The 12,188-nt window shown below is 41.3% G+C and overlaps 1 protein-coding gene across 7 annotated transcripts in view; it reads left to right on the top strand.

The window, feature by feature from the left end:
* LOC125447489 (EVI5-like protein) overlaps positions 1 to 12,188 on the top strand; it is a 291,619-nt gene that overhangs the window by 211,256 nt on the left and 68,175 nt on the right. For all 7 annotated transcript variants that reach the window (XR_007246559.2, XM_048521914.1, XM_048521910.1 and 4 more), the window contains 3 exons: positions 3,393 to 3,533; positions 4,060 to 4,218; positions 9,080 to 9,226. Coding sequence is in view for 6 of the 7 variants with exons in the window: in XM_048521914.1 (XP_048377871.1) it covers positions 3,393 to 3,533; positions 4,060 to 4,218; positions 9,080 to 9,226 (447 nt within the window). In the remaining variant the exon portion in view is untranslated. The remainder of the gene's footprint in view (positions 1 to 3,392; positions 3,534 to 4,059; positions 4,219 to 9,079; positions 9,227 to 12,188) is intronic.

Below are 12,188 nucleotides of genomic sequence, written 5' to 3'. Positions count from 1 at the left end.
AATCAGGTCTTCTCTCCCTTTAGATTCTATTATACTCAGTATAGATGCCACCATTCCATTAGTCTCTTTGAATAGTTTCCATACCTGTTCTGTGTATTAGGACCCCAAATCTCTTTGGATTTCTTTATTTCTCACTTCTCACCGTAGGATTATGTTCTTCCTGCTATTTTGCAGTAAAAATGCCTTGTTAGTGGCATGATGCATGTTTACAATGTCTGTCCACTCTTCAAATAGTCGTCTTGAACATGTCACATAAGCATGATACTGGGGTGGAGCTTAAAAATGGGAAAATCAACAATAGGGTATTTGTTTATATTGCTGTTTTAATACTATGAAAGCCTCTGTTATATAATTTAGAGTCATACAGTACAGAAGCAGACTCTACAGTCCAACTCATTTGCACCAACCAGTCTTCCCAATCTGACTTAATCCCATTTGCGATCATTTGGCCCTTTTCTCTTTAAATTCTTTCTATTCATATACCCATCCAGATGCCTTTTAAAAAGTTGTAATTGTACCTGCCTCCACCTGGTTCTCTGGTAGCTTCTTGCAGACACGCACCATCCTCTGTGTCTGCAAAACTTACCCTTCGGATCCTTTTCAAATCATTCCTCTCTCGCCTTAAACATATGCCATCTAGGTATGGACTCCTCTAACAGAGGGAAAAGGCCTTGGTTATTTGCCTTCCTGATGCCCTTAATGATTTCATGGACTTCTGTAAGGTCACCCCTCGGTCTCCTGGCACTTTTGGAAGCATGCCAGTATGGAAAACAATGCATTGTGGTAATGTTACTGGTACAGTAATAGGGAATATAGCTAAATGATACGATGGAAAGGAAACGTGAAGTTAGCATGCAGGTACAGCAAATGTCTAGGAAGGCAGATGTTTATTACAAAAACAATTGAATGTGAAAATAGGAATGTTTTGCTAAGTTGTACAAGGCACTGTTGGGATCACATCTGGAGTATTGTGTACAGTTTTAGCTTCCTTATTTAAGAAAAAGGCATGTTAACAATTCAGAGGGTTTATTTGAATGACACTGCAATGGGATGAGGTGTACTATGTGTAAATATGGGACCTGTATCTGTTGGAGGTTAAGAGTAAAATGTGGTTTAGTTGAAAAATTACAAGGTACTGCAAGGTCTTGATGCTGAAGGGCTGCTTCCCCTTGTAGGAGACACTGGAGCTCAGGGACACAGTTTAAAAACAAGTGGTCTTCCATTTCAGTCTGGGGTGAGACTTTTTTTGTCTTGAAGGGTCTAGTGTCCGTTGGAGCTCCAAGCTCAGAAGCAATGTTGTTAGAGTTGTTGAATATTTTTAAGATGGGTGAATAGATTCTTGACTAGTGAGGAAGTCAAAGCAAATAAGAGGTTGAGGCCAAAATCAGATTAACCATGATCTCCTTGAGTGTTGAAGCAGGCTTGAGAAGTGAATGGCCTACTCCAACTTCTGATTGATACGCCTGTGTAAAATCAAGAAGGCACAGATGCTTTTACTGGGTGTATCTGTCTTTGGCAAATGTGCAATTGGAAACTGAGTGGTGAATCATAAAATATTGCTGATTTACAGAGAGTGGTAATTATTAGTTTTGTGGTTTTTTTTGCTTACTGGGATTGAAGTTAAGCCTAACAAGTAGAATTTAATTTTCGAATTATTCCCCACCAGCAAAGTATAATTAATGCACATATTGGCTGCCCCTCGATTTGTCTACTCCATCACAAGTTTCTATGATGGTTCTTCATGTTACAGGCCAACTCATGACCTAAAGATCTTTGTCCATATATAGAGTGAGCTCTGCTTCCTTATTAAGTGTTTGCACTCAAAAATGTGTTGCAGCTTGATGGGCGAATTTTCACCAATTTGAACAGCTGGTAGAGCATTCCCCCCCCCCAGCCATTAATGTTAATGCTGCGGCACTTCAGGGAGACCTTCAGAATGCCCTAATAGTGTTTCCTTTGACATTTCATGAAGTCCTGGCCATTTAAGAATTAAGAAAATGAAATCTGGTGAAGTCATCAGTATAGAATCATAGAATCCCTACAATGTGAAAGCAGGCCTTTCTGCCCATCGAATTCACACCAACCGTCCAAAGAGCATGATGATGAGTAGATCATGAGGTGCACTGTTGCAGCATACGTTTGAGCGTAGCTTTTTAAAATTCAGTTCATTCGCGGGATGTGGGCTTTGCTGGTTAGGCCAGAATTTATTGCTATCCAAAGCTACCCAGAGATCAGTTAGCATAAACCACATTGCTATGGGTCTGGATTCACATGTAGGCTGGACCAGATAAGCGCTTTAGTGAATCAGATGTGTTTTTCTGACAATCAACACTGGTTTTGTGGTCCTCATAAGACACTTAACTCCAGGTTTTTAATTGAATCCAAATTCTATCTGTTATGGCAAGATCTGAACTCATGTTCCCAGGTCATTATTGGGGTCTCTGGATTAATATTATAGTCATAAATACCAGTAGACCATTGCCTCCTGAAAGTGTTCCTGTATTCTGATAGCTGCCACATCCATTCACTTTGGTTAAATAACCAAGAGGAATTGTGTATCAGTTCAACTTGCCACACAGCAACGTTAACTACTCATTTACAGATTTCTCAGACATGAGTTGATCTTTCTGTGGACCTTCTCTGTAGCTGTAACAGTATATTTTTAGCCCGATGTACTTACATACAGTATGCCTTATGTTGTTAGCATGCAAAACTGTATCTTGGTAGATGACAATAATAAATCAAATCAAATGGTCCATTCAGATCATGAGGTGAAGGAAGAGTTGCTGGGTGCCAGGAGAGTGGAAAATGTGTATGTGCACCTGGCAGAGGTAAGCTGCTCCTAGGGAAGGAAGAGGGTTTGGAAGTCTCACTGCCTGAGACTTCTGGGAAGGCAATGGCCTATTGGTATCATTGCTAGACTGTTAATCCAGAGACCCGGATAACTTTAGACCAGGGTTCAAATCCCACCATGGCAAATGGTGAAATTTGAATTCAGTAAAATATATGGAACTAAGAATCTAATGATGACCATGTATCCATTGTCAGTTGTCAGGAAAGAAAACCATCTGGTTCACTCGTGCTTTTAGGGAAGAAAATCTGCTATCTGTACCTGGTCTGGCCTACATGCAACTCCGGACCCACAACAATGTTCACTCTCAACTGCCCTCTGGCCAAGTAGGGTTGGGCAATAAATGCTGCCTAGCCAGCAATGCCCTCATCCCATTAATGATTTAAAAAATTAATGCCTAGCAAGGTGGTGGTTCATCTGGGACTGAGACCCCAAGTTACTAGATACTCTGCATGTGTGTCAATAGCTACCGGAGTTTTGAATTTTTTTAGGCTGCTTGTGGCCTTTTATTTTGTAAACCATTTCTATTGATTAATTCCAGAGAAACAGCTCACTCCCTGATGAGAACAACATAATACGCTTGCAGGAAGAGCTAAAAGCATTGAAGCTGCGTGAGGCAGAGGCAGTGACTTCCATGAAAGAACTACACCAACAGGTGAAGGATTTGGATGAACACTGGCAGGTAAGCTTGGCTGCATATGGTGAGCCCTTCTCCCACTTAAGCTGTCGCTGTCGTAGTCAATTCTGTACGGAATCTTATGTTGCTGATTTGATCAGAGTAATACAGTATGAGGGCGTATTTAGAACTGCCCTCAGTTGTTGAAGTAGATGATGTAAAACTGCTCTGATGCTGTTGCTGATGTTTTTTAATTTTATTTATTTATTCAAATTTAACTTTGTCAGCTGCCCAGTGATAATAACACACAAGCAGCTCAACACTATCCAGGACAGAGCAGCCCATTTGATTGACACCCCATCCATCATTTTCAACATTCACTCACTGCCGCTGTTCTGAGGAAGGGTCACCGGACCCCACGTTAACTCTGTTTTCTCCTCCACAGATGCTGCCAGACCTCCTGAGCTTTTCCAGAAACTTTGTTTTTGTTCCTGATGTAAAACTGTACCAGGTCACCCAGCATGTAGATAAGTTTCCTGAATATTTTAAACCACTCTTGAGCAGCCCTCATGTTGAACTGAACTATTTTCAGCGACATCTCGCCCGGACCGGAGGTCGATGGAAAGATTCCCCGAGGAAGAATGCCACCAATGAGCTGCACAACGAGCTGATGACAGTGCGGTTTAGTGAAGCCCAGGCTCAGGCCGAACTGAGAGAGCTAAGACACAAAGTACTGGAACTGGAGGCACAGGTATTGATGCATATACCACATGAACTACATTACGCTATTGGTCTAGAATGTTATTTTATTGTGTTTTCCTGCACTTCATATAGGATACGCCTACATTTAGGCCAGACCAGGTAGTTTCCTGATCATGGTTGCTGATGCTTTTTTTAAAATTTGGTTTATTGAATCAAATTTAACTTGCTCATCTGCCCAGTGATAATAGCACACAAGCAGCTCAACACTATCCAGGACCATTTGATTGACACCCCATCCACCACTTTCAACATTCACTCACTGCCCCTCTTATGGGCCAAACCAAACTCTTCTCAAAATATTTTAAGGAGGTAGCCTAGATCCTAACTTTTTCTTATTTTAAAGGCAAATGTAAAGTGCTGTATTCCAGATGCAGTTTGACTGGTCAAACTACTAAACGGTTACCAAAACACAATTTATTCATAGACTATAGTTAAAATACAACAGAAGCAAGAACTTATAATAGCAACTCTATAGAAAAACTTAACAGAATAATAGGTACAATATAACTATTACGAGTTAACTGTTCCAATATAGTAACAGCCTATAAATACACCCCTTGAGAAAAGACAAATTTCAGAAAACAGATTTTCTCACATGCAATGCCCAAAGTAGGAAGAGAAACCCCAGCTTCTCTCTGTAACTGTGAGAGGGGAGCAAAATAGCTTCTAATTCTTCAAGACTCCAGTTACATCTGTGGAATCTAAAAGCTGTAAAACTAAAACCTGGTCTACAAGAGCTAGTCTCACCCATCCAGGCTGCTTCTGTTGTTCCAACTTAAGAAAAAAATCCCAGGGCCTTACAAGCTATTTGTTACACCAGACTGTTTGACACCTATCGTTCAATCTCTCCCTTAAAAAAACCAGAATAAAATACACCTCTTAAAGCCCCAGATCGTCATAGCCCAATGACACAGTGTCAGCAGTCTTTACAATTCACAAGATGTATTGCTGCAATTCACCCAAGGCTGTTTAGACAGCACCCTCCAAACAGTGACTACTTACCCCTAGAAAGACAAGGATAGCAGAAACGTCGGAACATTTATCTGCAAGGTCCCCTCCAAATCACTCCCCATCCTAACTTGGATGGATATATGCTGCCATTCCTTTTCTTAACTCTGTGAGTAAAATGCTGCAGCTCTCTTCCTAACAGTACTGTGAATGACCTTGCACACAAAGAACTGCTTTAGGCATTTTGATTTGGCCAAAAAATACTGGTCTAGTCAGCAATTTCCACATCTGTTGAATGAAAGAAAAAAAAACTTGAAGAACCAGAGGTAATGGGAACTGCAGATGCTGGAGAATCCAAGACAACAAAGTGTGTAGCTGGATGAGCACAGCAGGCCAAGCAACATCTCAGGAGCACAAAAGCTCCTAAGATGCTGCTTGGCCTGCTGTGTTCATCCAGCTACACACTTTGTTAAACTTGAAGAACCACCTTGATAACAAGTGATGCCAGTGAGATTCCTCGGTAGTTTCTGTGCTTTGTAGGAATCCCCTAGGGGTCTAGGTGTGTATTAAATAGGATTCAAGGCAGAAACCTTAAAGATCAATCCCCAAGTGAACCAGGGAGATGGCACAGAATCCACCTTCTGTCCCAGCAGGCAGAAAAATTTAATCAGTGAGAAAGAAAATCATGTTTTATTTCCCCCAATCTTACTCTGCCAGATGCACATGTTTTTGTTCCAAAGTACCCATTAATGTAGTTGGCTCTCTCCTTATGTGCTATATTGTTGTTGGAAGCTGCTCACAGAAATGTTGCATGTTGTCAATGTAAAGGAGATGCTTTCATTGGGGAGTGTTGAAACCCTCTTTATTACTGACCTGTCCATAGATTATATTCCGCTTCTCACTGCAGTGCAGAAGGCAGGAGTCTAAATGGTTGATCTTGTATCCCAGTGCCTTATTCCTACTTTCTCCCCATATACCTTGATGCCAGTCATATCTAAATATTTTACCTTTATCTGTATTCAGGGATTTGGCCTCCACAGCCTGTTGTGGTAGTGAATTCCATAGACTGTTTACTCTTTGAGTGAAGAAATGTTTTCTCATCTCAATCCTAAATTGCCTAGTCTGTGTACAATGACTGTGTCCTCCAGCTCTGGACTCCCCCAACAGGGAAAATATCCTCCGTGGATCTAATATCTTCAGTTCAGTTAGAAGCATATGGATTTTGATCAAGTCTCCTCTCATCCTTCTAAATGCTAGTGAACGCAGGCCCAGTCAAACCAGCTTCTCCTCATTTGCTTCCCTTTGTTGATTTACATTAGCAAATCCTCTAATTAGAACTGTCTGTGTCTGTCCTGGGGAGGAAAACCCATGCCTGGGGGAAGAAAAAAAATCCAAGTTCAGTTCAGTAATGCTATCTGTAAATGGGTAGGTGCAACAAGACGTGGGTGTCCTTGTATACTGTATATACACTGGAGTTTAGAAGAATGAGGGGAGATCTCATAGAAATCCACAAAATGCTAACAGGACTAAACTAGGTAAATGCAATAAGGATGTTCCCAAGAACAGGAAGTCCAGAACCAGATAACAGTTTAAGGATACAGGGTAGGCAATTTAAGACTGAGATGAAGAGAAGTATCTCCACCCAGTAAGCCTGTGGAATTCTCTGCCACAGAAGGCTGTTGAGGTTGGACCTTTTATGTTTTCAAAAAGAATTAGATATAGTTCTTGGGGATAAATGGATCAAAGAGTATGAGGAGATGATCAGCAATGATTGTAATAAATGACAGAACAATGGCCATATGGCCAATCCTTATTTTCTGTTTACGATAAGTGGCTAAGGTGTCTTATTTTCTTAAACTTTAAGGTGCTATACAAATTGCTGATAAAGTTGGAAAAATAGTATTCAGCGGTTTACATACATTTGAAGAGTGCATATTTCCACAAGTTTAACCCTCCATGACTTTGGGCTAAAGATACTGAACTGAATTTGTATGGTTTTGTGAACAGAGACACAGCTTGATCATTTACTGGTGCAAAGACCAGACCCAAATGCCATTCTTATCTGAATTCCACAGTCTTTGGATTTGTCAGTATGCTAAAAAAGGAGAATTCAGCCAGGGATAAGAATACCACAATCAACCAGTTTGCAAACTCCTCTTAGTTCAGAGAACTGGTGTATGCAATGTCTTTCCAGTAGTTGAGATGTTATCACCCCCATTTACCACAATCTCAGCAGCAGTTAACTTCACTCAATCAGTATTTGATAAAAAGATTGAGTTATTTACCACATGCAGTTTTTTAATATTTAAAATCAATAATTTTACCCAATTTGCATGTTTAATATATTTTACAGCCGATAGTATACACTCAGCTGTCATAACCTGCAGCAACTGACTGCCAACGGGAAGTTAAAAGCTCATAACACTTGACATTTCAGAAAATCTTTTGACATTTAAAGATAATCGTAAAACTATGTAGCAATGTGTTAGCTCATTGTAAAACTTCTGAGAAGCAGAAATATGAAGCAGATGTTCATCGGAGTGAATTTTGAGTGCACTATTCATCGTGACGAAGTGATATACGACATGCATGTTAGATATAACACCAGATTATTTATGTAGGGTTTTTATTTAAAAATCTGAACCAAGGCCTATCCAAATAAGGATGTGGTTTTGCCAACTATGTCCTACTGGAAGTAGCTGAACCTTATTAAATGTGCATTTTGACAGCCATTTACTATGGCTGGTGCTGGGGAACATGCCCAGGAATAACTTGCAAGCCCAATTGCTTTTAACTTTTTAATAACCTCTTTGCTTTCCACAGCTGAGTTCTTCTAAGTTGCCAGACCACAGGGTGTGAGGTGCTTTTGTTGCAGAGACCATTGCGTCAAAAAATAAATGACAGAAATAACTCTCAAATTCCACCGAAAGAGGTGATGAGATTAGATTAGATTTCCTACAGTGTGGAAACAGGCCCTTCGGCCCAACAAGTCGACACCGCCCCTTGAAGCATCCCACCCAGACCCATCCTCCTATAACCCACACACCCCTGAACACTATGGGCAATTTAGCTTGGCTGATCCACCTAGCCTGCACATCTTTGGACTGATACCTTGATATCTGCATCTGATCCAAACTTGAGCAGTGGTGGCTAACGATCTATTGGCTAATTCTTTCTGGTTTCTGCTGCTTTTGTCTGAACGTTGAACTCATGACCGTGTGGAGGCCATTCAGCCCATTGATTATATGTCACTGCTCAGTAATGGTAGACTGAGTACCCTGCCCCATTCCACTAGTAGATCTCTTGTAACTCAGCAAATTTACTTCGCTCAGTTCCTGCTTCCTTCTTGAAATTTTCTTTTGAAATCATTCCAAACATTTGCTTCCAATAACCATTGTAAGGCAATGAATTCTTGATCATTTGCTAACAAGGAGATTCTTTCTCTTATTCCCTTGTATTTCTTGCCAAAAGCCTTAAATCCTTGTTCCTTGGCTCTTGCTAATGGGAATGCTTTTCTTCATCTTATTTAAGCATGTCATAATTTTGTCCTGCTGTTCCAGAATACCCTTGAACCCACTCTGCTTCCAGGCAAAGAACTGTAGCTGCTGTACCCTGATCTCATAGCTAAATTCGCACATCCCAGGAACCATCCTGGTAAATTTCCTCTGCATCCCTCAAGGACCCTCACACCCTTACTAAGGTGTGGTGACTTTAAAAGTTGTAGTGGCCCAACCAGAGCGTTATAAAGATTAAATATGAGCTCCTTCCTTTTTTCTTTCTTTGATGCCCAAGATCCCATTCAGTTAGCCCACTGACATCTGGATGTGTCCTGCCACCTGCAAAGTTCTATGCACAATTCCCCATATTTTGGTCTGACAGGCAGTCTTTGCTTCTCTACTCAGAACCAAGTGAATAGCAACCTCCTGAACCGAACGGAGCAGACTTGTACTGGTCTGCAGGACAAGTTGCAGTACATCACAGCGCAAAACAAAGGGCTACAGACTCAGCTTAGCGAGACCAGACGTAAACAAGCCGAGGTGGATTGTAAGGTGAGCATCTGCTTAAACTTGCTTTCGATAGATTGCCGTCTGAGTTATCCGATTGAGCACAGGAAACTTTACTCCAAACAAAGTGAATCTCGCTGTAGTAGAAATGTGACCTGTTCAGGGGGGTGTGGAGAAAGTTTCTTTTGAGGAAATGCTGAGTGCTAACTAAGTGGGCAACACTTGGCTGGGTTTCATCACCTAGCTTTGACATGAAAATATCAAAGTTTCATGTGGCTGAGCAGTGGTATTACTCATCAACACCCAACATGAGCAGCTCACTGGCATGCCGATATAGTCACGGTGGTAACTCGTATTTATGCAGTGTATTTTCATGCCGCAGGTGTCCTGAGGTAGTTGATCAGAGCAACATCAGCACAAACATTTTGGACATCCAGTCACCTGAGTTATTGAGTTATAAGCTTGGTGAATGGTGGGTTTCATCAACTTGAAAGAAGAGAGAGTGATACTAACGTGCACAGGTTTTATGAGGAAATTCTAGAGCTTCGCATCTGGGTGGCTGAAGGCATAGCCACCTGCTTTAGAGTACATAGAGTCAATACAACACGGAAATAGGCCACTTGACTCAACTTGCTCATGCCGACCAGTTGTCCTAAATTAAGCATGTTCGGTTTGCCGATGTTTGACCCTTATCCTTCCAAACCTTTACTATACATGTAACCTTCCAGTGTTTTAAATCTTGTAGTTGTACCTGCTTCTCCCACTTCCTCTTGAAGCTTATTCCATCTTCACACTGCCCTCTGTGGAAAAAGTTGCTACTCGTGTCCCTTTTAAATCTTTTTGCCCCTCAACTTAAACTTTACGTCCTCTAGGTTTAGACTCCCCTACCCTGATGAAAAGACCTTAGCTATTCACCTTATCTATGCCCTTCATGACCTTATAAACCTCTAAAAGCCTACCTGTGATGCCAGTTTCAAGGAAGTATGTACCTGCACTCCTAGGTGTCTCTGACCACACTTCCCAGGGCCCTACCATTAACTGTGCAAGTCCTGTCCAGGTTTGCCTTAGCAAAATGCAGCATCTTGCATTTATCTGCATTAAATTCCTTCTGCCATCCCTCAACCCATTTGGCCCAGTTAAGAAGATCCTTGCCCACTAGACAACCAATTCTGGTGTCATCTACAAACTTACTAAACATGCCACCTCTATTCTCATCCAAATTGGTTATATAAATGACTAACTACAGTGGACCCAGCGCCGATCATTGTGGCACACTTCAGGTGATGCTTAAGACTAGGATTGGAAGAGCCCAATTATTTTGAAAGATTGTGGGCCTGGAGAAGTTTACAGATTTAGGCAGGGTGCCTGTGTTGAAAGGTTTGGAAGCATGGATTAGAATTTTAGAATTGTATTGCTTATCTGGAAGCCTGGCTAAAGACAGCAAGTACAGGGGATTTGAGTGAATTGGACACTTGAACATAGAACAGCGTAGCATAGGAACAGATGCTTTGACTCACCATGTCTGTGCCAACTGTGATGCTGTTCTCAACTAATTCCATTTGCCTGCGCATAGTCTATATGTATTCTCCATTTCATGTCTGTCTGAATGCCTCGTAAAAGTTGCTATTGTAACTGTTTCTACCAGCTCCCTGGCAGCGTGTTCCAGGCACTGACAACCCACTGAATTTTAAAAAAAACGTGCCTTGCACATGTTAAACTTGGCCCCTTTCACATTAAACCTATAACCCTTGTATCTGACATTTCTACTCTGGGCAAAAGCCTCCAACTATTCCCCTATCCATGCCTCTCAGAATGTATATACCTCTCTCAGATATATATACTTCACTCAGCCTCTGATACTTTATTGTAAACAATCCAACTTTGTCCAACCTCTCCTTCTAGCTAATAGACTTTAATCTAGGCAATATCCTGGTAAACCTCTTCTGCACCCTCTCCAAAGCTTCTACATCCTTCCCATAATTTGGCAAACAGAACTGCAACGAAACTATAAATGTGGGCTAACTAAAGCCTTATACAGCTACAACATGACTTGCCAACTTCCTTATTCATTGCCCTAATTGATCAGGGCAGGCATGCCATACAACTTTTTAACCAACTTTTTAACCAACTTATTCACTTGTATTGCCATTTTCAGGGAGCTTTGGACTTGCATCCCAAGATTTCGCTGCAAATCCGTGCACCTAAGGGTCCTGCCATTTACTGTAGACTTTCCTCTTGCGTTTTTCCTTACAAAATACACCACCTTACACTTGCCTCGATAAATTCCACCCACCCAACTTTCCAACTGATCTATACACTCCTGTAGCCTTTGACAATCTTCCGCACTATCTGATATTTCATTAATTTTCGTGTTATCTGCACCTTTCAAATGAGACCAAACACATTTTCATCTCGATCATCACTACTCCCACACCTCCAGTCAGAAAAGCACCCCTTCATAACTACGCTATGTCTTCTATGACCAAGCCAGTTTTGTATCCAACTTACCAACTCACTGTGGATCCTATGTGACTTAATCATCTGGACCAGCTTACCATGAGTGAGCTTGTCAAAACCTTTAGTAAAGTCCATGTAGACAACGTGCCGACCCTACTCTGGTCAATCATCTTGGTCATAGCCTTAAAAAAACTCAATCCAGTTTGAGAGAAAAGTCTTCCCCCTATGCAAAAGTTATGCTGACTATCCCTAATAAGCCCGTGCCTTTTCAAATATGAGTAAATCCTGTCCCTAAGAATCTTCTCCAATAATTTCCCTACCACTGATGTAAGGTTCACTGACCTATAGTATCCTGTTATCCCTGTTGCCCTTCTTGAACAAAGGAGCAACGTCTGCTATTCTCCAATCTTCTGGGTCTTTTCATATGGCTAAAAGAATACAAAGATTTCTGCCAAAGCCTTAGCAATTACCTCCCTTGCCTCCTTCGTTGTCCGGGAATAGATCCCATCAGGCCGTGGGGACTGATCTACCTTAGAACACCCAACAATAT

Source organism: Stegostoma tigrinum, chromosome 35, assembly GCF_030684315.1.
Source record: "Stegostoma tigrinum isolate sSteTig4 chromosome 35, sSteTig4.hap1, whole genome shotgun sequence".
NCBI classification, from domain to species: domain Eukaryota; kingdom Metazoa; phylum Chordata; class Chondrichthyes; order Orectolobiformes; family Stegostomatidae; genus Stegostoma; species Stegostoma tigrinum.
The sequence above is the reverse complement of the archived record's forward strand: the minus strand, read 5'-3'. Positions and strand labels throughout refer to the sequence as shown.